This window comes from Pipistrellus hanaki (genome assembly GCF_964339955.1).
Source record: "Pipistrellus hanaki genome assembly, chromosome: 5".
Lineage (NCBI taxonomy): Eukaryota > Metazoa > Chordata > Mammalia > Chiroptera > Vespertilionidae > Pipistrellus > Pipistrellus hanaki.
Window position 1 is genome coordinate 2,553,417 of NC_140507.1, and position 26,066 is coordinate 2,579,482.

Below are 26,066 nucleotides of genomic sequence, written 5' to 3' on the forward strand. Positions count from 1 at the left end.
GCCCGAGGGCCTGGTCCGGGGCAGCTCCCGGGGAGCTGGGCGCCCGTTAGGAGTGGCCGCGGGTCTTTGCAGAAGCCAGAAGGAGCCGAGTTGGCTGTGAGCATCTTCTGATCCTGGAGAGGCTGAGCAGGGCTGAGCCGTCGCTGGAGAGCTCTGGACAGGCCCCGAAGAGTGGGCACGTGGGCTCGGGGCATACATAGCCACTGGGGGGTGGGGGAGGCTGGGCAGTGGGAGGTCACCGGGTCCCCCTCCGGGGAACTGAGCTGCGACATCGGACTTGGAAGGATGCCGCTGCACGGAGGCCGGGCCCCAGAGGGCAGGTCTGACCTCCGGTCTCCGGAGTGAGGCCACCTTCCACTTCGAGATTCCTATCGCGGGCTTCTCAGTAACGAAGGGGGGGGTGGGGGGGTGGGGAGCAAAGGGAAGAAATGCAAGTGTTCATTCCAGGAGGAGATTCCTCTTTCACAACGAGGAAAATGTACTTATTGAGCAACTACTGCCTGCAGGGCAGCAGTGTGTCCCCACCTCCGCTCCTGTCCCTGTCCCCACCTCTGTCCCCAGCACATGGCAACTCCTAATCCGGCCTCTCCCCTGAGGTGCACTCATTTTGACCTGTGACCTGTACATTTTGACCTCATTCAGGTTTTTTTGTTGTTGTTGTTGTTGTTTTTTGATTTTTTTCAGAGAGGAAGGAAGAGGGAGAGAGAGACAGAAACATCCATGATGAGAGAGAATCATGGATCAGCTGCCTCCTGCAAGTCCCCCACTGGGGATCGCTCTATCCACTGAGCCAAACCGGCTAGGGCCTCACTCAGTTTTGATGTTGAGACCAAGCAAGGACTCCGGACCCAGCCTGCCTGCGTTTGGGTCCTACCTGTGCCACATGACCTTGCCAAAGTACTTAGCTCTCTTTCTCAATTTCCTCCTTTGTAAAATGGGAACCGTGGCTTCAGCCAGTCACAAAGAGCCACATATTGTATACTAATTCCATTTATAGGAAATGTCCGTGTTAGGTAAGCACATAGAGACAAAAGACAGATGAGTGGTTGACAGGGACTAGGGGGAGAGGGGAATGTGGCTCATGAGCTACAGTTTGCCGACCACTGATACCGAGTTTCTTTTAGGAATGATGAAACTATTTTAGAATTAGGTGAAGCTTAAAGAGCTATGACTTACAAAGAGCCTGACAGGTACAAAGTGGTTTTAAGTCATTGTCAAATAAAACTCACCTCCAAATGAAGGTGTACACACCAATAAGCTTGGAAAAAAATATATTCATAATACAATTTTGAAGTGCAGTCTCATTGCTGAATCTCACTGTCTGTTGTGTACTTTTCATAAGTCCTGTAATTATGTTGTGGATAACATCGTTATAGTGCAATATAAATTACATAGTGTATTAAGTGTTCATTTGTTACACTTCAGCATGTATTTGAGCCTTGCTTCAGCATTTCTTATTTCTATTCATTCACTCATTCATTCACTCATTCATTCATTCATTCATATTTTTGCCATATGGGAGAGGCCTCAGGGCTCTGAAATGCACCTGGGGCGCTGTCCTTGACTCAGACAGTTTTAGACAGAGGATCCGGATAACAACAAAAGGTGAGGCTTAATGCAAAGGCATTCAGAAGGTGAGACGGGATGAGGTATGTGACCTTTGTTCGATTGGCAGAGAACCAGGGGAAGTCTGGCTCTCAGTCCCGTGGTCTCCTTATTTGCCAAAGGCCGTTACAAGTAAAGTCAAGCAATGACCCAAGGAAGATTCGGGCAGTGAGTGGCAGGCATCAGGCCCTGTGGAGGGTCCCCTCAGCAAGACCCCCGGTGTGCGGGCCAGACGGCTCCCTGGGAGGATGATGGGAACTGCTGGCCAATTCCCATGGTGTAAAGCACATGTGTCAAACACAAGGCCCGCGGGCCAAATCCAGCCCGCCAGGCCTTGCAATGTGGCCCACACCGCGCTGTCATCACTGCACTCCGCTGTCAGTTTATGACATTGTCAGTTTATGACTGTTCAGTAAACCATTCGGCCCGCGATTTAGGCTGGATTTTAGATTTTGGCCCCTTCTCTGATTGAGTTCGACACCCCTAAGACTCCCAGCATGCCTTCCTTCGGGCCTCAGACGTGCTATCACGGAGGCCGGGTTTGGGAGGAGGTGCGCAGTAGCCAGTGTAACACACTATTTCTGTTATACAGCTGCAACAGATGTGCGTAACCTCAAAGATGTGCACAGGGAACAGCAACAGTAAAATGATTTTCATTAGTAAAAATATTTACTTTGTTTTCCAAGTATTTTAAGTAGAAAAATTGGGGATTTAATCCTACATTTGTACCAAAGGCTACTTCCTGACTCCTAGGTGAAATGAGACAGAGCCGGCAGGTTTCCGTTTGTTTTCTACGTGCCTGGAGTCTTCAAGAGAAGCAGGGGCAAAGGTGAAGTCAGTGGCCGGCTGGGTGGTGGTGGGGGGTAAAGGTTGCCATTAGACAGCCTCTGAGGAATGTGCCCCTCAACCCTGTCTGTGAAGTGCGGGGGCTGGGGGGGGGGCGGGTTCTCAAAGAACCTTTGGGCTTGCTCAGGTGATAGGAAGCCTGCTCTGCGGGCCCAGGCTGATGGCCGCCCAGCGGCTCCTCTGGCCTCGGTGAGGGCGTTGCCTGGCCTCCCGGGACTCCACGTCCCAGCTTCCTGGTGGATGTCGGAGCCCCGCAGGGCGATTGGTCCCTTTCCCAGACCTTCGCCTTCCTCCCCGTCCCCACGTGGAGATCGGCTGATAGCCACGGACGTGCCACTCAGCATCTCCATGCCAGCCAGTGTTTGTTCTCTTCGGTGTTTACTGGCTCACCTTGGTCATCTGACAAGTACTCTCTGGGCCTGTATTGTTTGTCCAGCGTGGTCAGCACCACAGAGAGGGTGTGTGGGAGGGGGTCGGAGGAGTTCGGAGGATTGAGGAGGCTCCCCTGCTCCCGCTGGTAGAGCCCGTCTGATGGGATTCAAACCAACTGGACTACAGTGTGTTTCCCAGAAAAGCCCTACGTTTGCCCAGCCTCTAGGCCTCCCAGGATAGTGCTCCTTCCGTCTGGAAAACGCTTTCTCTACCCTTTCCCCCTGTTGGCTGGGGCGGGGAGAGGAATAGGACAGGCACCCTTCCTTTAGAGAACCCCTACTCTGAGCCAGCCCCGCGGGACCCCGGCTGACTTGGGCACAGTTCTTGTCCTCAGGGAGCTTACAGTCACGGGGACGATAAAGCCTGGCACCTGGGAGAGCAGTCTGTCCGGGCCGGGCGGGGCATCAGGACACATTAGTCATTTCTCCTGGGCTGGGGAGTGGCCTGTGATGACAGATGAAAGGGAGCTGCCAGGTGGCCAGGACCGGACAGGAAGGGCACTCTTGGCAGAGGGAATGGCTTGAACTCAGGATCGGAGTCAGGGGTGTTGAGCTGAAATAAAAAGCCCAAAGCTCCCTGGCGGCGGATAGGATGTGCAGGCCAATCTCCTTAAGGAGAAGAGCCTGAAACGGCTCCGCCAAGTAAAAAAGGCAGAATGCAAAACATGTTTGAAAATAGGGAGGGAGGAATTCGGCATGGATTCTGGATGCTTCCTATTGTCTCTCTGCTCTCCTGTGGTTTTAAATTTAAAATAGTTGCCGGTATTACCTGCTGCCCACGCACCGCTCGGGCTGCAGGGGGCGCAGCCTCAGACACAGGCGCTCCCCGGCAGGTTAGTGGGCGGGGCCGGCTGTGCCCTGCGGAGCTGACCATTGGCCAGTGGGGCTGTCCGTCACGGCCCCCCGCCCCCGCTCTACGTCACATGACGCAGCCCATCATGGCGGCGGGAGCGCGGCTGCCGGGGCCCGGGGTTCCGCAGGGCTGCTGCCGTTGCTGCTGAGAGGCGGCGGCGGCGGCGGCGGCGAGGCGGCGAGGCGGCGAGGCGGGCGGGCGGGAAGGATGGTGGTTCTGCGGCCGGAGCGGCGGGTGCGGACCGGGGGCCGGGCTGAGGTTTGGCCGAAGCGACGTGCGCTCCGGAGCCGCCGGCGCGGTGCGGCTGAGGCGGCGTGAGAGGAAGGAGCGCGGCCGGACGCGCTGACGGAAGGCGACCCGAGCGCCGGCCCGGGCCGTGCGGCGGGCGAGATGCCGGGGCGGCCGGCGTCGCTGCTGCTGCTGCTGCTCCTGGCCGCCCGCAGCGCCCGGGCCGTGCCGCTGCCGCAAACAGGTGCAGGTGAGCGGCGGGGGCCGCGGGGGCCGGGCTGCGGGGGCCGCGGGGGCCGGGCTGCGGGGGCTGCGGGGCCGCGGGAGCCCGGGCTGCGGGGCCCGGGCTGTGGGGGATGCGGGGCGCTGGCACCGGCGGGAGGCGGCAGGCCGGGCCGGCCTCGGCGCCGAGCGATCGGAGGGCCTACGGGGCCCGGAGGCCCGGGAAGCGCGGGAGGGAGGCTGGTGCCGCAGGCGCGGGGGCGAGGCGGTCGGGCTGGGCGGGCGGCGTAGCGGGCAGCGCCGACCCCTCCCGGGCGGCGGACTGCGGGGCCGGCCCCAGACCTGTTGCCTGGAGGTCCTCAGCCCCGTCCCTGCCCGGCGGAGGTGCCCCCCTCCCCAGACGCACCTGCCCCCTGAGCGTCTCCTTTTCTTACATCGAGGACCGCTCCTCCGCGCTCAGCGCCCCCCTCAGTGCTGACGCCCGGGGGCTCTGCGGAGCCTCCTCCCGGCCCCGCAACTTGCTCTGAAGTTACACGTCCGTGGCAGACGCCCTGCTTCTATTCGGGTTGAATCTCGGGGGATGAGAAGGACACAACTCTATAAATATTCCTATGTTAGGAAGCCTTTGAATAACTATTGACAAAATGGCCCGAGGGTGATTGAAGTTTCTATTTTGGCCAGGTCTGTGATTTTCTTTCTATTTTAGCGATGCCGTTTTCATTTGCGGTTTATTTTCCGAGATAAAACACCAGCCCCAGAAAGCACCCCAAGTTGGGTGTCTTTTTTTTAAGGAAAAAAAAAAAAATCTAGACTAATTTGTCGTTACCATCTGCTGCTTATCTTTGAAATGAAGAGAGGGAAATTCCATAGAATTTTCTGTATTTTATTGTTCTCTGTTTGTTAAATTTGTTGGGGTGGCATTGGTCAACATGAGCACATAGGGTTCAAGCGCGGTTTCTATGTGTACCAGGTCTGTATACGGCACTGTATGCCCACCACCCAAAGTCAAGTCTCCTCCTGTCACCATCATAGAATTTTCGAGTTGGATTAGAACATAAGGAAAATTTAATACAATTTCCTCATTTTTTAGTTGAAGATATGGAGGCCATGGGGGTGTCGGATGACCTACACAAGGTGACAGCTGTATTGTAGGTAGAATCATAACTAAAACCTAGGTCTTAGATCCCCTGCTTGTGTGATTCAAGGCTTGTGACTGCTTAGGCGTACTTTGGAAGTTGAGGGTTATTTTAAAATGCTGGTAATTGGGGACCAACGTGGACCTTACCATCCCCAGCAAAGATGTATTTTCAAACACGCCTGCAGTGAAGGCTATATGCAATTATTTTCAGAGCTATCCCAGGCTATGTCATTGAGTATCCTTTAGTTGAGTATTAACTATTATCATTGTGTCACTTAATGTATTACTGAATTTCTGCCACTGCCTTAGATCAAATATTTGTAAGGTGAATTCTGTTTTCTGATGTGATAGATAAGAAGAGTGACTATTATTAGAAGTGTATAGGCAGGCCAGGTAGGAGTCACAGAAAGTATCTGGCAAGTTATAAAAGACTATCTGGCCCTAGCTGGTTTGGCTCAGTGGATAGAGAGTCTGCCTGGTGACTGAAAGGTCTTGGGTTGGATGCTGGTCAAGGGCATGTACGGGGGTTGCAGGTTCCATCTCTGGTCGTGGACGCGCAGGAGATAGCTGATAGATGATTCTTATTGATATTTCTCTCTCTCTCCCTCCCTTCCTCTCTGAAATACACACACACACACACACTCTGAGTGGCCAGATTATTATGATCTCTGAACGCATAATAATCTGGCCACTCAGTGTGTGTGTGTGTGTGTGTGTGTGTGTGTGTGGGTTTAAAAACTATATGGAAAGATTTTGATACTGGTATTGAAAGATATTGATGGTTAAATTGAAAATTAGGCCCAGAGTAGGATAATGGATAAAGAGTGGAAGGGATTCAAGAAGTTTCCAGATGACTTGCACTTAATCGAATATTTTTGTATTTTGAAAAACGGATCCTATGTAGGAACCTGTAGAAATTTGCCTTTCTATAAATCGCTTAATGTGTTTTTTTAATGGTGGTACAAATAATAAAATCTAAAATTTTTGAGTGCTGTAAAATTAGGAAAATTAATTCGTAAATAGAAGTATCAAATCTTGACATAAATGATTAAAAAGTACTTGGTGATTTATAGCAGCTTTTTACAATTTTCCTTCATATTTTGTTGCTTGGAAGGTGTATGGTTAAACGTGATGTTATGACTGACATGTAAATAAAGTTAAATTCTAGCCAAAACCGGTTTGGCTCAGTGGATAGAGCGTCAGTCTGTGAACTAAAAGGTCCCAGGTTCGATTCCGGTCAAGGGCATGTATCGATACATTGGTTGCGGGCACATCCCCAGTAGGGGGTGTGCAGGAGGCAGCTGGTCGATGTTTCTCTCTCATCGACGTTTCTAGCTCTCTATCCCTCTCCCTTCCTCTCTGTGAAAAATCAATAAAAATATATTTTAAAAAATAAAATAAAGTTAAATTCTGTGGAAAAGATGCACAGTCACACCTAGGTGTGGGGTTTGTATTTCCATCTAGAAGAGATTATTAATCCTGGTAGCGGAGCTGGATTCTAGACCAAGGAGAGTAAAGAAACCTTGGAACTAATCCTCATAAGAGAGCCCACTGGTTATGAAAGATATCCCCCTGGAACACATATGGCAGATAAAGAGCAGTTAAACATTGAAAACATAATAACAAGCTTTTAATTATCTGCAGGGCTGGCCATTGTCAAATTAAGGGTAGATCATTGCATGGGGTCTTTTGCCTCATTAGCCACATTCTTTCTACTTAAAGTTCAAATTGGTTAATAATGTCTTGGAGAAAGCATGACTAAACAAAACCAGGTTGGAAAAAATACCTGAATTTTATCCTTTGCCAGCCCATTTGCATGGGGAAAGAAATGAGGCAACTTACTAAAACTCAGCGTTTAAATTGAAATTCATTATCCAAGGTTTTTTTTTGTCCAAAATAATTTCTAGATTCAGAAGTTAACAAATATGTATCCACTTCATCATAATAAAACTTTGTAAATATGTCGAGGCAAAAGGCATTTCTTGGTTGCATGTTATTTTGGGCCTCTCGGTCTCTCCGGGGGTCCCTCACACCCTCTCCGGAAGCTGCTTTTCCTGAGAATCGCTATTTCTGCAGATACAGAAATATCCTTGTTGGTAGACTGGCATCTTGCTGGCCCTCGCTGGGAAGCTTTCACAGAGGGAGAAAGTCCGCTGTGTTCCCACAGTTAAATTGCCGAACTAAGATTACAGCTAAGAAATTCTTTTCTGCAGATCATAGCGTCCCTTTATGTGCCGTTCATACGATTATTCCGGATTCACATAAGAAAGGAAGATCTTGTCTGGGTGGAGCATTGCTGGGGCCACGGTGTATTAACATTGGGCAGTGGTTAGGCTGTGGCATAAGGTCACGGAGCAGAGGAAGCGCTGAGCAGCTCCAGATACAGGACCTCCTGGAAGCCGGGGCCCGTGGGACTGAGCTGCTGATTAGACGGCAGCTGGGAAACCGAGGCTCTCGTTTTAGGTGAAACAAACAGACTTGTATCTTGAACAAGATTCCTGCCGTGAAGGTAGTGCTTTCTACAGTTTGAACTTCAGTGTTGATTATAACAGCGTCTGAGAAAAAGTATTTTCAATAAGCTTCCCATGCAAATTACTTCAGGGTCTGTGGCCACAGGGCTTGAGATCCAGGTTGGGGATGCTCTACTTGCTTTCGGTGGGTGGTATTTGTGGGTTAACTAAATGTGCTCCTCTGCCCAGCAATAGGAAGTCTGTCCAACAACTTGTAGCTGATTAGCATTGCAGTTATCAAATTCCTACAGTTTTGCTGATACCGATGTGCTGACTGTTTATGAAATGTACAGTCCTCGGGCCCGCTGTGCCCCTGTGGGCTGTGTCGCTTAGATAACGGCTGTATGTACAATGAAAAGGACTTTGAGGTGTGAGGAAGGGATGGCCAGGGTTCTGAGACACTTAAACACGCGCTCAAAAGAGTCCTTGTAGGTGGACACGTAACAAGTTTCCAGCCTCTCGCTGAGAGTGAAAGGAAGAGCAGGTGCGGTAGGTGAAGCTTGGACTTCGGAAGTTGGCCTTCCTGCGCCACTCCACTGGCTTTAAGACCGTGGCCAGTTCCCTGACCTCTCCCAGGCTTCTTAGATCTCAATCATGAAAACAAGATGACGGTAATATTTACCTGAAGGGTGCTGGGCAGGTGAGGTGGAGGCCGGCCACGGCATAGCTGTGCATGTGGAGCACTCAACAGCAGTCTTCTTTGCCTCTGACTTGTAAATTGAGGGGGTATCAGAGAATTGACTCATGGGGAGTGGGGTGGCTTCAGAGAGGGACTCACAGTGGAACGCCTAGAACTTGCTGGGTTTAAAAAACGTGGTTACTCAAAAGAATTCGTTCTGTGCTGGGTAGAGAAAGACCCCTTTAAGCCTAGCCTAAGTATGAGATATAGGCTGGTGGTGGTGCTTCTTGAAATTGATAATGCTGGGGAATTATGCCAGAAATGTAAAAGATGACCTGGATCGCTTCACTTTTATGGAATAAACTTGGTCGTAAACATCAGGGTACCTAAAGCTCTTGCTTGTGAACAGCTGCTGGTTTTCATTTAAAGGAGCCGAGAGCAATCTCGGTTAGTTGGCCCCAAACAAAATTGTCTGCTCGCATGAAGCACCCCTGCAGGCAGCCAGGCAACCTGGACCCACAGGCTGAGGCTGCCCTTGGAAAATGGCATTTGGAGCGATGACTCTGACTGTCTTTCCTTCTCTTCTAAAATCATGCATTTTTGCAGCCTCCTAGCTGTGCGTTACTCTTTTAAAAATGTGTACTTATTACTCTGACATGAGGAAAAGAATATTTCAGAAAGTAGCTGGATATTCCTGGTATAAAATAAACTGCTGCATCTAGGGCTGTTTTTATATCCTAATCTCAACCTTTCTGTGAATCTTCGTACGAAGACCCTGTTGTCAGAGAAAGCTGAAGCAATAGGCTAAAGCCGGTGTGTCAGAGCAAACTGTTGGAGTGAAGTATTTTTAAATTGTAGCAAGTGACTAATTTGGAACCATGCCTTGGCATTACAGTTATTTGCCACAAAGAACAGGCGTATCAGAAAAATAACCTCGCTACTTCAGAAAAGGGTTTTGTTTTTTAACAAAGGTTAGCACAGAGCAGAAACCCCGCATTTCATTTGACTTCGTTGTGACTCACGTGGAGAAAACGAGAACTATTGACACGAAGTGCCTCGGGGGCCTGAGAGCTCTTTGCAGCCTCAGTTTCCCTCCTAAGACCTTTATTCTTTTTCTTTTCCCGGTCCTTAGTGACCCCTAATCCTGGGGAACTCCTGAGTGCTTATTTGTGGGACAGGATGTTCATGGGGTGCAGGATGAAAACATTGGAGCTTAACTCTTCATTTATCTTCACCTTTTTAGTATTTTGGTTTATGTGATTTTTTTAAGGCATAGAATATATTGGTACACTAATACATTTCTATGGGTTGTAAATAAATAAATTTACATGAAATGGAAGAAATGTAAAGAAAATTTACTGATGGGTGGGCTGTGTGATCAAAAAGGTTTGGATTCAGTGTACCAGTTGTTATTTGCAAATTCCCCTTGTTTCTTTAAGGTCTGCCTCCTCCCCAGATTGCCAGGACTTGGTCTGACATCCTTAGTATTTCTAGTGTTGGCATGGTGTCTCACGCTTTGTAGCTGATCAGTAAAAGTTTGTGGGTGAGGATGACCAAGATGATACAGGAGAACTGGGTTCATCACACCGGGAGAGTGTGTGTGTGTGTGTGTGTGTGTGTGTGTGTTAAAAGGAGAGAGCACAAGCTTAGAGCCTCTAATTCTGTGAACCTTGCTTTTTATCCAGCCACAGTTCATCGCCTGGAATAAGGCCGTTTATAGTACCAGTAGTTTTATTTTTTAATAATAAACTTTTTCTTTTAGAACAATTTTAGATTTACAGAAAAGTTGCAAAGGTAGTACCCAGAGTTCCTATACATCCTTTACCCAGATTTCCCTGTTGTTAACATGTTAGATCAGCATAGTGCATTTGTCTCAAGAGGAGCTGTTACTAATAATTATTATTAACTAGAGTCCATCCTTTATTCCCATTTCTTTAGTGTTTCCCTGCGTCCTGTTTCTGTGCTAGGACGCCACTTTACATTTAGCTGTGTCCCTTTAGGCTCCAGCAATCTGTTCTTTGTTTCAGTTTGTTTTGTTTTTTAGTCCTTTCCCAAGGACTTCCCTTTAATTTTTAGAGAGAGTAGAAGGGGTGGGGAAAAGGGAAAAACAGAAACATTGATTGGTAGTCTCCCACATGTGCCCTGACTGGGGCCAGAGATGGAACTTGCAACCGCGGTACGTGCCCTAGACCAGGAATTGAACCTTTGACCTTTTTTTTTTTTTTTTTTTTTTGAATTTTAACAACCTATTTTATTTAATCTAGTATAAAAATGATTAAATTTTACTTTTTTTTATTTTTTATTTTTATTTTTTTATTTTTATTTTTTAATTTTATTTTTTATTTTTTATTTTTTTTTTATTTTTATTTTTTTAAATCAATCTTTATTGTTCATATTATTACAAAGGTTCCTCATTTCTTCCCCCCTCCACCAGGTTCCCACCCCACCCTCCGCCCCCTCCCCATCCCCCATTGTCCTCATCCATAGGTGCACAGTTTATGTTCAGTCTCTTCCTCCCTCCCTTTCCCCGATAGTAAATCCCTTTTCAGATAGTAAATCTGTTACTTAGCATTATCTCATATCAATAATACCTCCACATGCCCAATGATACACTTCACACAAAAGACATTTCCAAATAGGTCAACCAGCCTCATCCAGGCCCCACCCAAGGCACTTACAGATCAACACCCCAGCGCTATACTAACTCAACACATCCAGATCTAAGCCTTCATCACTTGATTCAGCAGACCCTCAAGTTCCCGCAAAAGTTTCCAGCCATGTCTGAGAGGCAGCCGTGGGCAGGTACAGGCGAGGAGCGAGCTGTTTCGGGCCTGGCTGCTCCGGGCCTGGCCTCTGTTGCTCTGGTTCGTTCCACAACCAGCTGCTCCGGGTCTGGTCACTGCCGCTCCCGACCTAGTTGCTCTGGACTTGGCTGTTGCTGCTACAGGCCTGGCCGCACCCGACCCGGCTGCTCTGGGACCGGTTGCTCCGGTCCCGGCCGCTCCGGGCCTGGCCGCTCCCAGCCTGACAGCCGCTGCTCCGGGCCTGGCTGCTCCCAGCCTGGCAGCCATTGCTCCTGGCCTGGCCGCACCAGACCCGGCTGCTCCGGGCCTGGCTGCTCCCAGCCTGGCAGCCGCTGCTCCTGGCCTGGCCGCTCCCAGCCTGGCAGCCGCTGCTCCTGGCCTGGCCGCACCAGACCCGGCTGTTCCGGGCCTGGCCGCTCCCAGCCTGGCAGCTGCTGCTCCGGGCCTGGCCGCTCCCAGCCTGGCAGCCACTGCTCCTGGCCTGGCCGCACCAGACCCGGCTGCTCCGGGCCTGGCCGCTCCCAGCCTGGCAGCCGCTGCTCCTGGCCTGGCCGCACCAGACCCGGCTGCTCCGGGCCTGGCCGCTCCCAGCCTGGCAGCTGCTGCTCCGGGCCTGGCCGCTCCCAGCCTGGCAGCCGCTGCTCCGGGCCTGGCCGCACCAGACCCGGCTGCTCCGGGCCTGGCCGCTCCCAGCCTGGCAGCTGCTGCTCCGGGCCTGGCCGCACCAGACCCGGCTGCTCCGGGCCTGGCCGCTCCCAGCCTGGCAGCTGCTGCTCCGGGCCTGGCCGCTCCCAGCCTGGCAGCCGCTGCTCCGGGCCTGGCCACACCAGACCCGGCTGCTCCAGACCTGGCTGCTCCCAGCCTGGCAGCTGCTGCTCCGGGCCTGGCCGCTCCTAGCCTGGCAGCCGCTGCTCCAGGCCTGGCCACACCAGACCCAGCTGCTCCGGGCCTGGCCGCTCCCAGCCTGGCCGCCGCTGCTCCGGGCCTGGCCGCACCCGACCCGGCTGCTCCGAGCCTGGCCGCTCCCAGCCTGGATTCTTCGTGGTTGTCTACTGCTGTTCTGGGCCTGGCTGCTCCCAACCCGGCTGCTCTGGGCCGGGCTTCTCCGGGCCCAGCCACTCCGTGTCTGGGTGTTCCTGGACTGGCCACCCTGGGCTTGGCCGCCTCTGCCTCAGGCCTGGCTGCCACTGCCCCAGGTCTGGCTGCTCCAGTGCTGGCCGTTGATGCTCTTGTTCTGGCTGCTGCTGTTCTGGGGCCTGGCCACTGCTGCTCCGGGCCCAGCTGCCACTGCCTTGTGCCTGGCCACTCTAGGCCTGGTCGCCGCTGTTCCAACATTCTGTCCCTTTTTTCTCTTCTTTTCCTTTTCTTTTTTTAAAAAAAACAACAAAACGCATTTATGTTGCAATGTTGGCTGGTGCGTTGAGTTCTGACTTAGTCTTTGATTTTTCAAGATCTTCTTTGTATTCTTTCTTAAGTAATTTTACTATCATTTGCTCTCACTTGATTTCTTCACATTGAGAACTTCTTTGGTTTCTTCCTCCTTGTCCTGGGAGCTCAGCAGGTTGGCCTGTGGCACCCCTTTGTTCTCCGCGGGCTCCGGCGCTGCTCCAGCCTGTTGCCGGGGTCGGCGCCGCCCAGGAAGCAGCCCCCGTCCTTGGCTCCGTTGCCAGCGCTCAGCAGTCGAAGGCTCAGGGGCACCCCCCCCACTGGGGGCCCCGTCGCCCGGCTCCTTGCTGGCGCCCAGCTGGCCGGTGTCCGGCAGGGGCTCCTGCTCCTCGTGGCGTTCCTCCAGTCTGGAGCTTTCTTTCTCCCTCCCACTAGGGGAGTCCAGGATCAGAGTCAACAGACTGTCCTCTGCGCACAGTGTGCGCGACTCCGGGGGCTCGGCCTTTCGCCGCGCTCCCAGGACTCCACCTCACAGCCCCGTCTCCCCCTGCCCGAGCCTGGGTCCCCAGGGACTGGCCCAGACCTGGAGTTCGGGGAGGTCTGGACTGAGGCTCAGAGCTGCCGCCGGAGGCTTTGTTTCTTCCGGCTAGGGTAATCCAGCATCAGAGTCAACATTCAGTCCTCTGCGCGCCATGTGCGGGCGACTCCGGGGGCCCCGCATTTCGCCGTCCCCCGGGATTGTCTCCCCCTGCCGGAGCCTGGGTCCCCAGGGTCTGGCCCATAACTTGGGGCTCAGCGCTGCCGGTTCGGGGGTTCAGCCCAGGCTGGGGGTTCTATTTCCTTCCTGCTAGGGAACGCCAGGCAGCACCCAGCCCTCTCCTCCTCTCCGGCTGCGACCTCTCCGCGCGCGCGTGCGTGCGAGCGCGCCGCATGTCTCCGTACCTTAGGCTTTTTTTCAGCTCCTCTGATTTTCCTTCTGGTTTTCTCCCTCCTTCCTATTGTAGAGTTTTCAGTCAGTCGACTACCTGTAGCTCTGGGCAATGTCCACTCTACATTTTAGTTGTATTCCTTTGAAATTGTTGTGAGCTGCTGCGGCTAGGTGTATACCCGAGCAGCCATCTTGGATCCTCCTTGAACCTTTGACCTTTGATGCGCAGGCCCACGTTGAGCGCCACCGACCAGGGGCTGTTCTTTGTTTTGAGGATCTGACAGTCTTGGGAAGTACTCTCAGGTGTTTGTGGAATATCCCTCTGCTGCCATTGGCTGGATGTCTTCCTCGTGATCAGAGGGGGCTGTATATTCTGGGGAGGAGCATCACAGCGATGAATACCACTCTCATCACATCATTTAATGGTTACATGATTTCAGCGTGACTGCCATCGGACATTTTTAAAAAAATATATATTTTATTGATTTTTTACAGAGAGGAGGAGAGAGGGATAGAGAGCTAGAAACGTTGATGAGAGAGAAACATCGACCAGCTGCCTCTTGCACACCCCCGACCCGGGATGTGCCTGCAACCAATGTACATGCCCTTGACCGGAATCGAACCTGGGACCTTTCAGTCCGTAGACCGACGCTCTACCACTGAGCCACACCGGTATCGGCCATCGGACATTTTTATCTGAACTTTACCAACTGAATTTTCAGACGCCCTCCAATCACTCTCTAACGAAACCCTTAAGCTTAACAGGTTGATTTCCTTCCCCTGATCACCTGGCTGCGGTGCTGCTGGCAGCTTTCTCCACGGCAGAGCCTCCGCTCCTCCCGCTCCTCCCGCTCCTCCCGCTCCTCCCGCTCCTCCCGCTCCTCCCCCTCCTCCCCCTCCTCCCGCTCCTCCGCTCCTCCGCTCCTCCGCTCCTCCGCTCCTCCGCTCCACGCGCGTGTGTACACGGCCGCGCTCACGCCGCCTGCTGTAGACCCCAGTCTCTCAGGATGGGAGAGATTAATAAGCTTGGAGTGACCTTAGGGGCCTGTCGACTTTGGGAATTGTTGAAAGGGATTGTGGGCACCTCCTGGAGTCGCTGAAAGTGAAGATCAAATGTCTGGCGGCAGGTCTCTTGCAGAGCATGGTGGTAGACTTGTTTTGGTCTTTACGGAGCTTTTCTCTTTTTTTATTTTGGAAATTTTCAAACATAAACAAAAGTAGAGGAAGTAATATAATGAACTCTCACGTACCCACCACCTAGCACCAACAGTTTTAATTTATGGTCAGTCTTGTTCCCATGGACCCTTCCCGCTGGCTCCGCCCCGTTGTTTTGATGTAAATCCCAGCTACGGGGTCAGTTCCGCTGGAAATGTTTCAGGACAAAGTAAAGATGTTTTTATAAAACAGGATCGCTTCGTCAGCATCACCTGGGGAGCCCAGCGGCATGGCTCAGTGGTTGAGAGTTGACCTACGAAGCAGGAGGAGGTCACGGCTCAATTCCCAGTCAGGGCACAAGCCCGGGCTGCGGGCTGATCCCCAGGGCAGGGCGTGCCCGAAGCAGCCAGCCAATGATTCTCACCATTGATGTTTCTATCTCTCCTTCCTCTTCCTCCCTCTCTTAAAAAACAACCCAAAGACCAAAAGAAAAAGAAAAAAGATCACCTGGGGCTTTGTAGGAGTGCAGTGTTTGAGGCCCAATCAGACCAACTGAGTCGGAATTCTGGAGGCTGGCCTGGAAATCTGCATTTATAACACTTTTCTGGGATTTCTCTGCCCCACAACAAAATGTTTTACCTTCTACTAGGGACAACGGAGTATCAGTTATTTAGTAGAAACCTGTTGGCTTGTATAACCAGCGAGACTCAAGAAAGGAAGAACAATTTTAAATTGAAAAAATTCAAATTGACGTCAGTACAGTCCTGAGGACTCTTCCTGTTAGAAGTGTCTGTTCGTAACCTCAGAAGAATGTCAGCACTCCGGGGCAGACTGTCCTTCCAGCTCTGCATACCTTTGTTTTTTTTACTTCGGCCCCTTCTTCGGAATAACTAATAACCTCTTCACGTTTTATGAACATCCTGTGTAAATAATCAGTAAAAACTGTGAACGGGTACCTGGGAGCTGGAACCTGTGGTGTAGACGTGCCCGCCGGTGCCAGGCTCTGCCCGCTGGCGACATTCCTGTCCGCGCATCACCCATGTGCACACTGCCCCAGAGGGCCCCGGGCGTACCCTGTGTGGTAGCTGCTGACGTTATTTTTTTCAGCACAATTTCATGTTAACATCTTGGTTTTTGAAAAGCTTATTTTTTCAAACTAGTTGATCTTGGAATAGCTTAGGGTTCGTAGTGTATTTCATATTTTCCAACAGGTATTTTTTTTTAAAGTTAGTCCATATATATTGATACACAGAATGGAGCAAAACAGTTGTGAGTATGGGAAATATACCATTTATTCTTATATTATTATTGATTAATTATTGTATTATTTCCCCAAACTGTACATTTTGCATTGATGTACAAAATATTCTTAGGATTAGCTAAAGAAAGTAAACTACTCCAGAAACTGCTGTATTATAGTGGGTTTGATTAAGAACATCATAGGTTCATAGACTAGTACAGACCATTCAGGACTCTATTTTTTTTGCAACACATATGCCTTGAATAGGAGAAAAGAAATTAGTTCAAGCATCTATGAGAGTGAACCTAGAGAAGTTGCTCTTATCCCAAAGTAAAGCCACTATAATTTAATTTTTAAAAGCACCTTTTTTTCTCCCGTGTTCTCCATGTTCACAGTCCATCCCAAACACCTCTTACATCCCTTTTTGCTATAGTGAACAGGCGACTGAGTTTCATATGATATAATTGCAACTTTTTAAATATATATATATATTTTATTGATTTTTTACAGAGAGGAAGAGAGAGGGATAGAGAGTTAGAAACATCTATGAGAGAGAATCATCGACCAGCTGCCTCTTGCACACTCTCTACTGGGGATGTGCCCGCAACCAAGGTACATGCCCTTGACTGGAATCGAACCTGGGACCTTTCAGTCCGCAAGCTGATGCTCTATCCACTGAGCCAAACCGGTTTCCACTAATTGCAACTTTTAATTATAGGAAGTAAATCTCTGAGATACCTTGGATTTAGAAGATTGATGAGAGAGTATGTAGTCATTTTACACATTTAAAATATCTATTTTAACTAAATAGTAATTGTGAAATTTTATAATTTCAGCTTTTTATTGCAAAACAGAAGTGTTGGTTACCACTCACATAAGTCTCTAAATTCAAGTTTCATGTGTTTTTCACGTTACAGATTCTTCCTCGGAACCTCCATAAATTCAACTTGTGTTCCTTTCAGAAGGAAAACAATTTCTCTCCGGGTTCTCCCTGGCAGGGTGCCTCTAGCATGGTTCTTTATATCAGTAGCAACTGTTACTTTCCAAGGACCCAGCCTGCAGTTACAGGCAGACCCCGCTTGCCTCTGACTTCAGACTGTTATTAAAACGCAGCACCCGCATGCTGATTGCTGGTGAGACGCTGAGAAATAACAAACTTACCAAAATAGTCCTGGGAACACTCCCAGAGGCCTTGCCGCTCAGCAATCTGTAATCTGACTTCTTCGTTAGGAAAAAACGAACGTTTAACAAAAGATCATTACAACCAGTATTAACCACGAAGGCACTTGGTAGAATCATACATTTTGGAATTGTTTATCCTTATAGATAGAACTTTAGAGCTGACCTGCAAGTTTACAGGTGAGGAACCAAGGCTCAGAGAAGGTAAGGAGCAGATCCAGCCCCAGGCTGCCCGTCAGTGGCAGCTAATTGTAGAATGAGGGTCCTGCCGTCCTGTTCACCAAGTTCATTGCCTCGCACTGTCGAGAATTCTCTTATTAGTGTGATGCGCGCACACAGACTAATTCCAGTCATTTCTCCTCTGGATATTTATTTCTATTTCCTGTCTGAAAGTACTGAGATGAAATGTGAACACAGTTGTCATATAGTCGATTCTTGACGTATGGAAGATAATTACTTAGTAAAAATTAAGAAACTAAAGTGGTAGCTTCCATAATTAGGCTCAAAAAGACCAGGTTCATTTTTTGTTTTTAAAATTTGTATGAATAATTTTGTTTCCACCTGTGAGATGAGTTGTACTGTTTAATTAAAGGTGTTAAAATATTTCTAATTTTTTAAACATGTAATGACAAACGTGGAAAACATTCACTTATAAACATGTTATTTCTTGGAAGAACATCTGCTGAGTTGGATTTCTTGGAATGAGCTTCTTCTCTCCTTTTGTTCTCTTCCTTCTATTCCATTTTATTTCCAAGATCCCCCTCCCACATGCCCACACACTTAAAATAGGATCTTTTCATGCATATGATATCTCCTCTCGTTGCTGAGGACATAAGTATAGTTGTTAGTTTTAGTTCTTGGTTTTTTAAAACACCTGCACTGTCTGCTTCCTTCACGTAGCTTTTTATCTGTCTGGGTTGGCCGCGATGTTAACTTTTTTAAGGAGGGTCGTTTCCAAGTGTCAGGTGGCCCTCGGCAGTCTGTTCACATTAGAGAGAGGGACACCGAGGGGAGTTGTCCTTTCACCCCACACCACGTCACACCCGCCACCACGTCCTGGGCGCAGGGAGTGTGGGAGCGTGCGCCCTGAGCATCGCGAGAGCCATGTGACCGTGGGAAAGCGCCCTCCCCTCTCCATTGCTCAGTTTCTCCGTCTTTAAATGGGCTAATAATCGAGCCCGCGCTAAGGCTGCTGTGGGGTTGGGTGCGTTTAGGCTAGTGTGTGGCACACAGAAGCACCGTTCAGGTATTAACTACATTGGTTTTTTAAAGGTTAGTGGCATTTTAATTTGTTCTTATAAATTGGTTTTTAGAGAGAAGGGAGAGGGGTAGAGAGAAACATCATCAATCGGCTGCCTCCTGCATGCCCCCTACTGAGGATTGAGCCCACAGCCTGGGCATGTGCCCTGACCAGGAATCGAACTGGTAACTTCTTGGTTCCTGAGTTGGCATTCAACCACTGAGTCACACTCACTGGGCTTACCTATGTATTTTTATAACCACCTGGGCCACACCACCAGCATTTCTTGCATGAATTTTCGTCATATCAGAAATGTGTTTTCTGATCACTCCGTATAAAATACACCCCCCCCCCCATCTGCTACTTTATTTTCCACGTGGCTTCTCTCCCAACGAGGTACCACTCATTCCTCACTGTCGGCTTACCTGCACAGCAGGTGTGCTGTTCCCACTCCGGGCGCCCAGGGCCCGTGGCAGGGCCTGCTTTGGAGAAGATGCTTAGGAGACATTTGACGAAGGATGTTTTGGGTGGGACTTGTTGGCTGGCGGGCTTCCCATCTGGGCGATGAAGCAGCCACTTCAATAAGAGACTCCCACCCCCACTCCCCACGCCGCCCCGTTCCCGTGGCTCTTTAATACCGGGAGGTCTTCTATCTCGGGCTGGACACCCCGTGCGGAGGCACCCAGTTCTGTCGGGTTAAACGCTCCGCGGTCTGTTCTGTATGATGTGAAGGCACCTCCGTGAGGCATTACCAGGGACCCTCGTAAACCTCACTGTGAGCGGGGAGCCTGGGCAGGCCGGGCAGGCCGGCGTGGGGAGCACTTCTGGCTGAGTTATGGAGATAGTACTTCGAGAAGAAAGCTTTGCTACGGAGGCTTTTGAACATCTACATAGTAGCCAGAAGAGTCACATGAATTCTCTACCGTCTCCCAGTGCCAGCCCCGCCTCTGGCAGCCCGCTGATCCATACCGCCGTCAGCTGCTCTCTGAGGGGAGAACTTCTAAAGCGCACTGCCTGTGACTGTGTCAGTGACATTAACAGAATTGAATGTAGGCCCTAGGGAGCTACAAAGCTGCTGAGACAGGCTCTAGCAAGGTGTGGCAGGAAATTAAAAAAAAAAGGCGTGTTTTTCCAGGATTTAGGGTCTGCCATATCTGGGAGTGAGGTGCGAGGGTTAGGTCATCGCCTGGCCTCTGGCCCTGTGGTGCGGAAACGGTATTGGCTGAGTTTGTGTTGTGACTCCGACTTTCCACTGATCTGCCTGCGCATTTGTACACATTGCCACGGGAAGTTGAGTGGAGGGACAGAATGTCCTTCCCCCAGACAGTGATGGCCACAGGAGTGGCCGGAGTTGGGAGAGGACCTGGGAGACGGGCCCTGCGGCCTGCCCCTGGGCAGCTCCTGCCGCTCTGCCCTGGCCTCCGGGCCTGCAGGAAGCCCTGGGTCAGAGCTGCCGCAGACTGAGCCTGGCGCATCGCCCACCGCCCCGCCGTGCCATCCCCTTACTGAAGAGTCTGGTTCATAAACACGCCTGCCATCCTTTTCCCATCGGGCGGGCAAGGAGCCGACCCCTCAGGGGAGCGCTCTTCCCTGGTTGCTTCCACCCACGTTAGTGGGATGTGATGAACCTCTGATAACAAATGTGAGTGGAATAGGCGGAGTGAAACAACAACGTTAGAGTCACGTCTTAGACAGCATCTGTTAAGATTCCTTTTCTGACCTACATAGAAAGAGTGGCGGCCCAGGGAGGGTGCCCCGTCCCCACAGCCCAACGCCCGGGCCGCCCTGGAGGAGCGGACACCTTTGGATTTCTGCTTTGCCAGCGCCAGTGAGTCTCCTCAGCTTCCGGAGAACGTGGTGTGTGTGAACGAATATTGTTATCAGAGGAGAGCACACAATGGGAGAAACCCACTCTTTAAGAAAACTTATTGTTTAAACAACGTAATAGTTATACTGCTTAATGTGAATTGCAAAAATGGGTAAATGAAGAATGTTTTTGGAAGTTCTCTGAGACCTGGGGAATGAGTGATTAACTATTAGTGGTGGGGAGGGACAGGACTACCCCCGTGGTACAGTACGCATTAGGGGATGGTCCTTTGATAATTTGCCAAATAAGAGCACATTATCAAAGGACTGCTGCTGTGGCAATGTCTGACCCTTAAAACCGAAGTTCATTCTGTTAACCAGGAGATTAGTCATCATTTCTCTCCTCCTCTCCCTCCTTGCTTATCTTCCCTCCTTGCGGGTGCTCCTTAGTTGGTGTCTCTTTCTCCCCTCCCCTCACTCTGACCGAATGCCAGGCTCTGTGCTGGGCCCTGAGAGTCTGGTCCCCACCCTGCTTAGCTTCAGTCTCCGGGAGGACGTGGACGTGGAGAGCCAGGTGATGACCTCTGCGATGGGGAAATACGGGGGCATTGGGCGTCCAAAGGCAGGGCCTGGACCTGCCGGACCGGGTTCCAGTTGAGATCTGAATGGCGAAGATGAGTGGTGGGAGGGTGTGGCGTTTCCTGGAAGGAAGAATGTAAATGCCTGTGACGGAACAGGGAGTACACACCTGGTCTTTGTCCCCCTCCCAGGGCCAGAGCCCCCAAACACGGGTTTCCTGGTGACAGGGCGATGGGAGCAGCTCCTGTTATGAACAAGCCCCGGCAGTCATGCATGGATTTATGCTCATGGAGTGGCTCTGGGTGGCCCATTTAGCTTCTTGCTGGGGCTGGTAGCCAGGAGCCGAGCACGTGATGAGAGGGTTTGTGCTTCCAGCCCCACCCCTTGTGCCTGAACCACTGGGTAACCAGACGGCAAATATGAGGAAATTCTCTTTACAAAAGTGTATCGGCTTGTAACTGAAGAAGGAATGACAAAGTTAGTATCAGTATTTTGCAATCGCTAATGGATCGAGCACTGATTATCATTTCTTTTTATCTGTGGATGTTTACATTTTTTATTTCCAAAATTGTTTCACAGGTAACTCTTTAGTTAATTACATGTAAGTTCAAATTCCGATGGAAGCTCTAGGCAGGGATTTATCACGGCTGAATTAATAATCAGGTGGTACTCCTGACGTACTCTGAGTCATTACTGAGAAATCGCACGCTCCTAATTACCTGTCTATAAAACAGATAATGGGTACCTACCTCTCAGAGTTTCTCAACTTTTCTGCTTATATAACTATTAAAATGGTTTGAACTGAGCAATATCGCTCACAGAATGTGCTTTGGAGAGGCCAGGGCTGTTGTAATGGGTGTCTGAGGGAAGATGCTAAGCACCCAGACCTCTGCTACCCTCATTCCCAGTTTGCAGTGGGCAAAGCTGCCTCTGTGTCCGGAGACACTCCTGCTGTTACTGATGTTTTTCTTTACTCGACGGTTGGTTTGACTGATGCGTTCTGAGTGGGTGGCCGAGAATGCTTCACGGTTTCCTCACAGTTGTAATGAGGAACCTCCTGCTGCCGTTGGCGCTGTGACCGCAGGGGAGGGGCCAGCTGTAGTTCCCGGCTGGCATTGCCTCCCTCTGGCGGAGCCGGCCGCTCACCTGCCCGCCCTGCCGGGTGGGTCCTAGTCTTCGTGTACGGAGTGTTCTCTAACTGGTACATGGAGTTTTTTAAAGCCCAGTGCTTTGGACTAACCAGGAGAAAAGCACAGTAAATGAAATCGTTTTAAAAGCATTGAAACTGTAAAAACTTCTACTTGAGGCTACTAGAAGGTTCCTTTTCAGGCAGCAGTTTGTAGAGTCCTCTCGGTGGGACTGGTAGACACGGAGGAGATCGGAGTGCGGGGAACAGATGCCCGGGGTCCTCGCCAGATGAGCCTGTAGGCGGAGAGAGCGAGCAAGCGCAGGGGGCGCAGACTCACACCTCTGGCTGGTTAAACACGCGGACAGACGACTTCTCAGGCCGACCTCCTGACTTCTAAGGCTGACTCCTAAGACGGTTTTGGATCAGATAATGGAGCGCCTGCAGGCGGTTCTGATCACACTTCACAACAAATAGACAGTGTGTGCTGAGAAAAAACAGGCTGAAAAGAGAGGAAAGAATGATTTAATAGCTGTTACGTGGAGCTTGGAGGAGAGCCCCAGAAGCGTGTACTGTCTTAATTAACGGCGATGGACTCGGTTCAAAGCACTTAGGTTAGGCTGTTTGTGTTAAAAGTTACCTCGGCGAGGCAGACCCTGTGGGGTCCTGGGGAGCATGGGTTTGTACTCAGCGCCACATGCCCACTGTGTCCGTGGGCCTGTCAGTGTGACTGTGATGGGGACGGAGCTGGACGAACTCCCTCAGCGTGCGGTATGCGGTTTGTACCCAGATACAATTGATTACGGCACACACCCTTACTTCTGTGCCTTTAAGAAAGAGGAATCTCTGCCAGTGAAAACCAACTTTTCGAGTATAAGATACACCTGAAAACTCAGGATGTTAAAATGCAGCGGACAAAGTGCATTTTGAAATAAAACACAGAGGCTGTGAGAGTGCTTTGCCGTAAGGAGCCTCAGGAGTCACATTTGCTTTTGTTGTATGAGCCGGGGAGGAAAGGGTTCTAAGAGTGAGTGCCAGTGGGACATGCCGCCGAGCTGGAGGAGGAGCAGGATGACCTTCATGGGCCGTCTTCATTGGAAAGCTGCTCCCGCGCCTCCCTGAGCTGAGGATGTGCAGGGTCTGTAGTTGAGGAATTCCCTCTCTCTCTGGAGGGTGACTTCCTCCAGGTTGGCTTTTGAAAGTCAGCAAGCCAGCGCTGGGGGTTCGATGAATGCACAGGTTTTCCTGTTTTAGATGATGTTGGTTTACGTTTACTCTGTTAGCTGTAAGCGCAGAGGGAGCCCACTGTAACAGCGTGGTTTCGGCGTTGCTTTCACAAACAGACCTTTGTGCTGAGAAGAAGCTTGGTGCTGTTTGCAGCTGGCTGCAGACCTCTCTCTCCACCGAAGTTCATGCTCGGGAACGTGTCTCGCTCACGCAGGTGCTGGGATTCGTTTTCCTTCCTTCAGGTGTCAGCGTTTCTGCAGAAAAGCCGTGGCACCGTTCATGGCTTCCCCCCGGTGTATTTGAACACGTAATTAGCTGCAGATGAGGATGTTAAGGAAAAACATTTCTGATCTTATTGTGGTAATCATTTTGCAATACATAGGTATATCAAATCACATTGTACGCCTTCAACTGATATCATGTGATATGTCAGTTATAAGCTCAATAAAACTGGGGGAAATGTTTATTTCTTAGTAAAACACTGGCAGGTGAGACTCAGCAGTTTGCTCTACTAAAGAAATAGCCCGTTGAATGAGATATTTTCCAATAACTTTTTTTTAAATATATATTTTTATTGATTTTTTACAGAGAGGAAGAAAGAGGGGTAGAGAGTTAGAAACATTGATGAGAGAGAATCATCGATCAGCTGCCTCTTGTACACCCCCTAATGGGGATGTGCCCGCAACCAAGGTACATGACCTTGACCGGAATCGAACCCGGGACTTTTCAGTCCACAGGCTGACGCTCTACCCACTGAGCCAAACCAGTTTCGGCTCCAATAACTTTTTGTTGCAAGTGAGACGTAAAGATCTTTATGTTCTAGACGGGGCTTGCTCAGTTTCCATAAAGAGTCAGTAGTCCAATATGTAAGCCTTATGGCTCCCGTGCAGTGTCTGTTGCACCTCGTTTTGTTTTATTTTGAAAACATTTAAGATGTAAAAACCACTCTATCTGCCCCTGCCCCTACCAGTGCCGTGCAAAAGGCCACGGGCAGCTCTGCTCAGTGGACAGGCTCCTGGTGAGGACCAGGCTCCTCGGAGAAGTGGCTGCTTCTAAAGTGGGGGTGGGCCCTAACCGGTGTGGCTCAGTGGATAGAGCGTCAGCCTGCGGACTCAAGGGTCCCAGGTTCGATTCCGGGCAGGGGCATGTATATACCTTGGTTGTGGGCACATCCCTGGTAGGGGGTGTGCAGGAGGCAGCTAATCGATGATTCTCTCTCATCGATCTTTCTAAATCCTTTTCCCTCTCCCTTCCTCTCTGTGAAAAATCAGTAAAATATAAAAAAATAAATAAAGTGGGGTGGATAAGATACAAGAGGAGCTGGAGCTCCCTATACTGCCAGCCCGTGAAGGAGATGCGGGAAACAGCGGGGGCAACAAAATTCTTAATGATAAAATAATGATAATGGCCGGGACCGGTTTGGCTCAGTGGATAGAGCGTCGGCCTGCGGACTGAAAGGTCCCGGGTTCGATTCTGGGCAAGGGCATGTACCTGGTTGCGGGCACATCCCCAGTAGGGGGTGTGCAAGAGGCAGCTGATCAATGATTCTCTCTCGTCGATGTTTCTAACTCTCTATCCCTCTCTCTTCCTCTCTGTAAAAAATCAATAAAATATATTTTTAAAAAAATAATGATAATGATAAACCTGAGCAACAAAATAATGATAATCCTGGATTATAACCCGGCATCTAAAAGAAATAACTGTGAGGTCATACTGTAGAAGTGGGGAGGGGGGAGGAAGAATAACAAATAATAAATGTTGAAGGAGCGAGGGAAATAGAAAATCATCATCATTAGAACATCATGGTCTTAATGGCTGCAGGCAAGGAGCAATGACGATGAGAAGATTAGTGTGCAGAACTTTAAGGAGACACAGGATATTTGCCTAACCTCAAGGTGTCTCCCCCAAATTCTAATTACCGTGGAAGCTGTAAAGTATGTCCACGATTCTGTGACGTTCCTCCCTCCGGGAAGTACAGCTTACCCGCTGTGAGGTGCACCTGGTTTTGGACCTCCTATTAAGGAATCGAGTAGTAAAGGAGGAAGGGGTGGGTAACTTCCCGGTGGTGAAACCCGGCAGAAAGCACCTGGGTCAGGTGGTCAAGTCCACATGCCCAGGAACAAGTGGTGCCAACATCTTGTGCCCTTGCAAACCTGCTGCCGAAGTTTCCTCATCCTTTGCTCTGATGTGATGTGAAGGGCCGTTCACCCTGTGCCAGTCTAGATTCTTCTGGCAGATCTGTAACCTCAGTCCATTCATGAGGCAACCACATTGAGGGACATTCTACACAGTCACTGACCAGTACTCTCCCAAAGTGTCAAAGTTATGAAACACAAAGACTGAGCAGCATCAAGGGCTGGAGAAGACTAAGGGGCATGAGGACTAAATGCAGTGTTGGTAACCTGGAATGACTCTGGAAAAGTAAAAGGAAAACTGGTAAAATCCAAATAAAGCTTGAAGTTTGGTTACTAGTGTTGTACCAATGTTACTGTCTTAGCTTTGATGCGTGTACCATGGAGACAGGACGTTCATGTTAGTGGAAGCTGGGGGAGCGGAGTGGGGACTCTGGATTGTCTCTGGAACTTTTCTGCAAATCTAAGATTATTTCACAAGATTTTTTAAAACCCAGCTTCTTGTTCTTTAATATATTTTATTGATTTTTTTTTTTTTTTTTTATAGAGAGGAATTAGAAACATTGTTGAGAGAGAAACATCGATCAGCTGCTTCCTGCACACCCCCTACTGGGGATGTGCCAGCAACCAAGGGACATGCCCTTGACCGGAATCAAACCTGGGACCTCTCAGTCCACAGGCCAGCGCTCTATCCACTGAGCCAAACTGGTTAGGGCAAAACCCTAGCTGCTTATCTTGGATTGGTTATCATCTTTATCTTGAACACTTAAGCATTTTATTAACCCTTAGCCCATTTATATTTGGTGGAAAAT

At 50.0% G+C, this 26,066-nt stretch overlaps 1 protein-coding gene and 1 long non-coding RNA gene across 3 annotated transcripts in view; one reads left to right on the top strand and one right to left on the bottom strand.

Annotated features, from left to right (window-relative positions):
• The first annotated feature begins 3,821 nt into the window (after positions 1–3,821).
• The window catches only part of LMTK2 (lemur tyrosine kinase 2), a 65,286-nt gene continuing 43,041 nt past the window's right edge, over positions 3,822–26,066 (top strand). The window contains exon 1 of one of the 2 annotated variants that reach the window (XM_084886127.1): positions 3,822–4,213. In XM_084886127.1, coding sequence (XP_084742253.1) covers positions 4,126–4,213 — 88 coding nt within the window. In that variant the 5' untranslated portion in view covers positions 3,822–4,125. The remainder of the gene's footprint in view (positions 4,214–26,066) is intronic. The other variant, XM_084886126.1, reaches the window with a different exon arrangement.
• LOC311622950 lies at positions 6,907–15,460 on the bottom strand. Its single transcript, XR_014795072.1, has 3 exons — positions 14,522–15,460; positions 13,780–14,433; positions 6,907–10,655 (listed from the first exon to the last, which is right to left on the bottom strand). It is a non-coding gene; the product is annotated as an uncharacterized lncRNA (long non-coding RNA).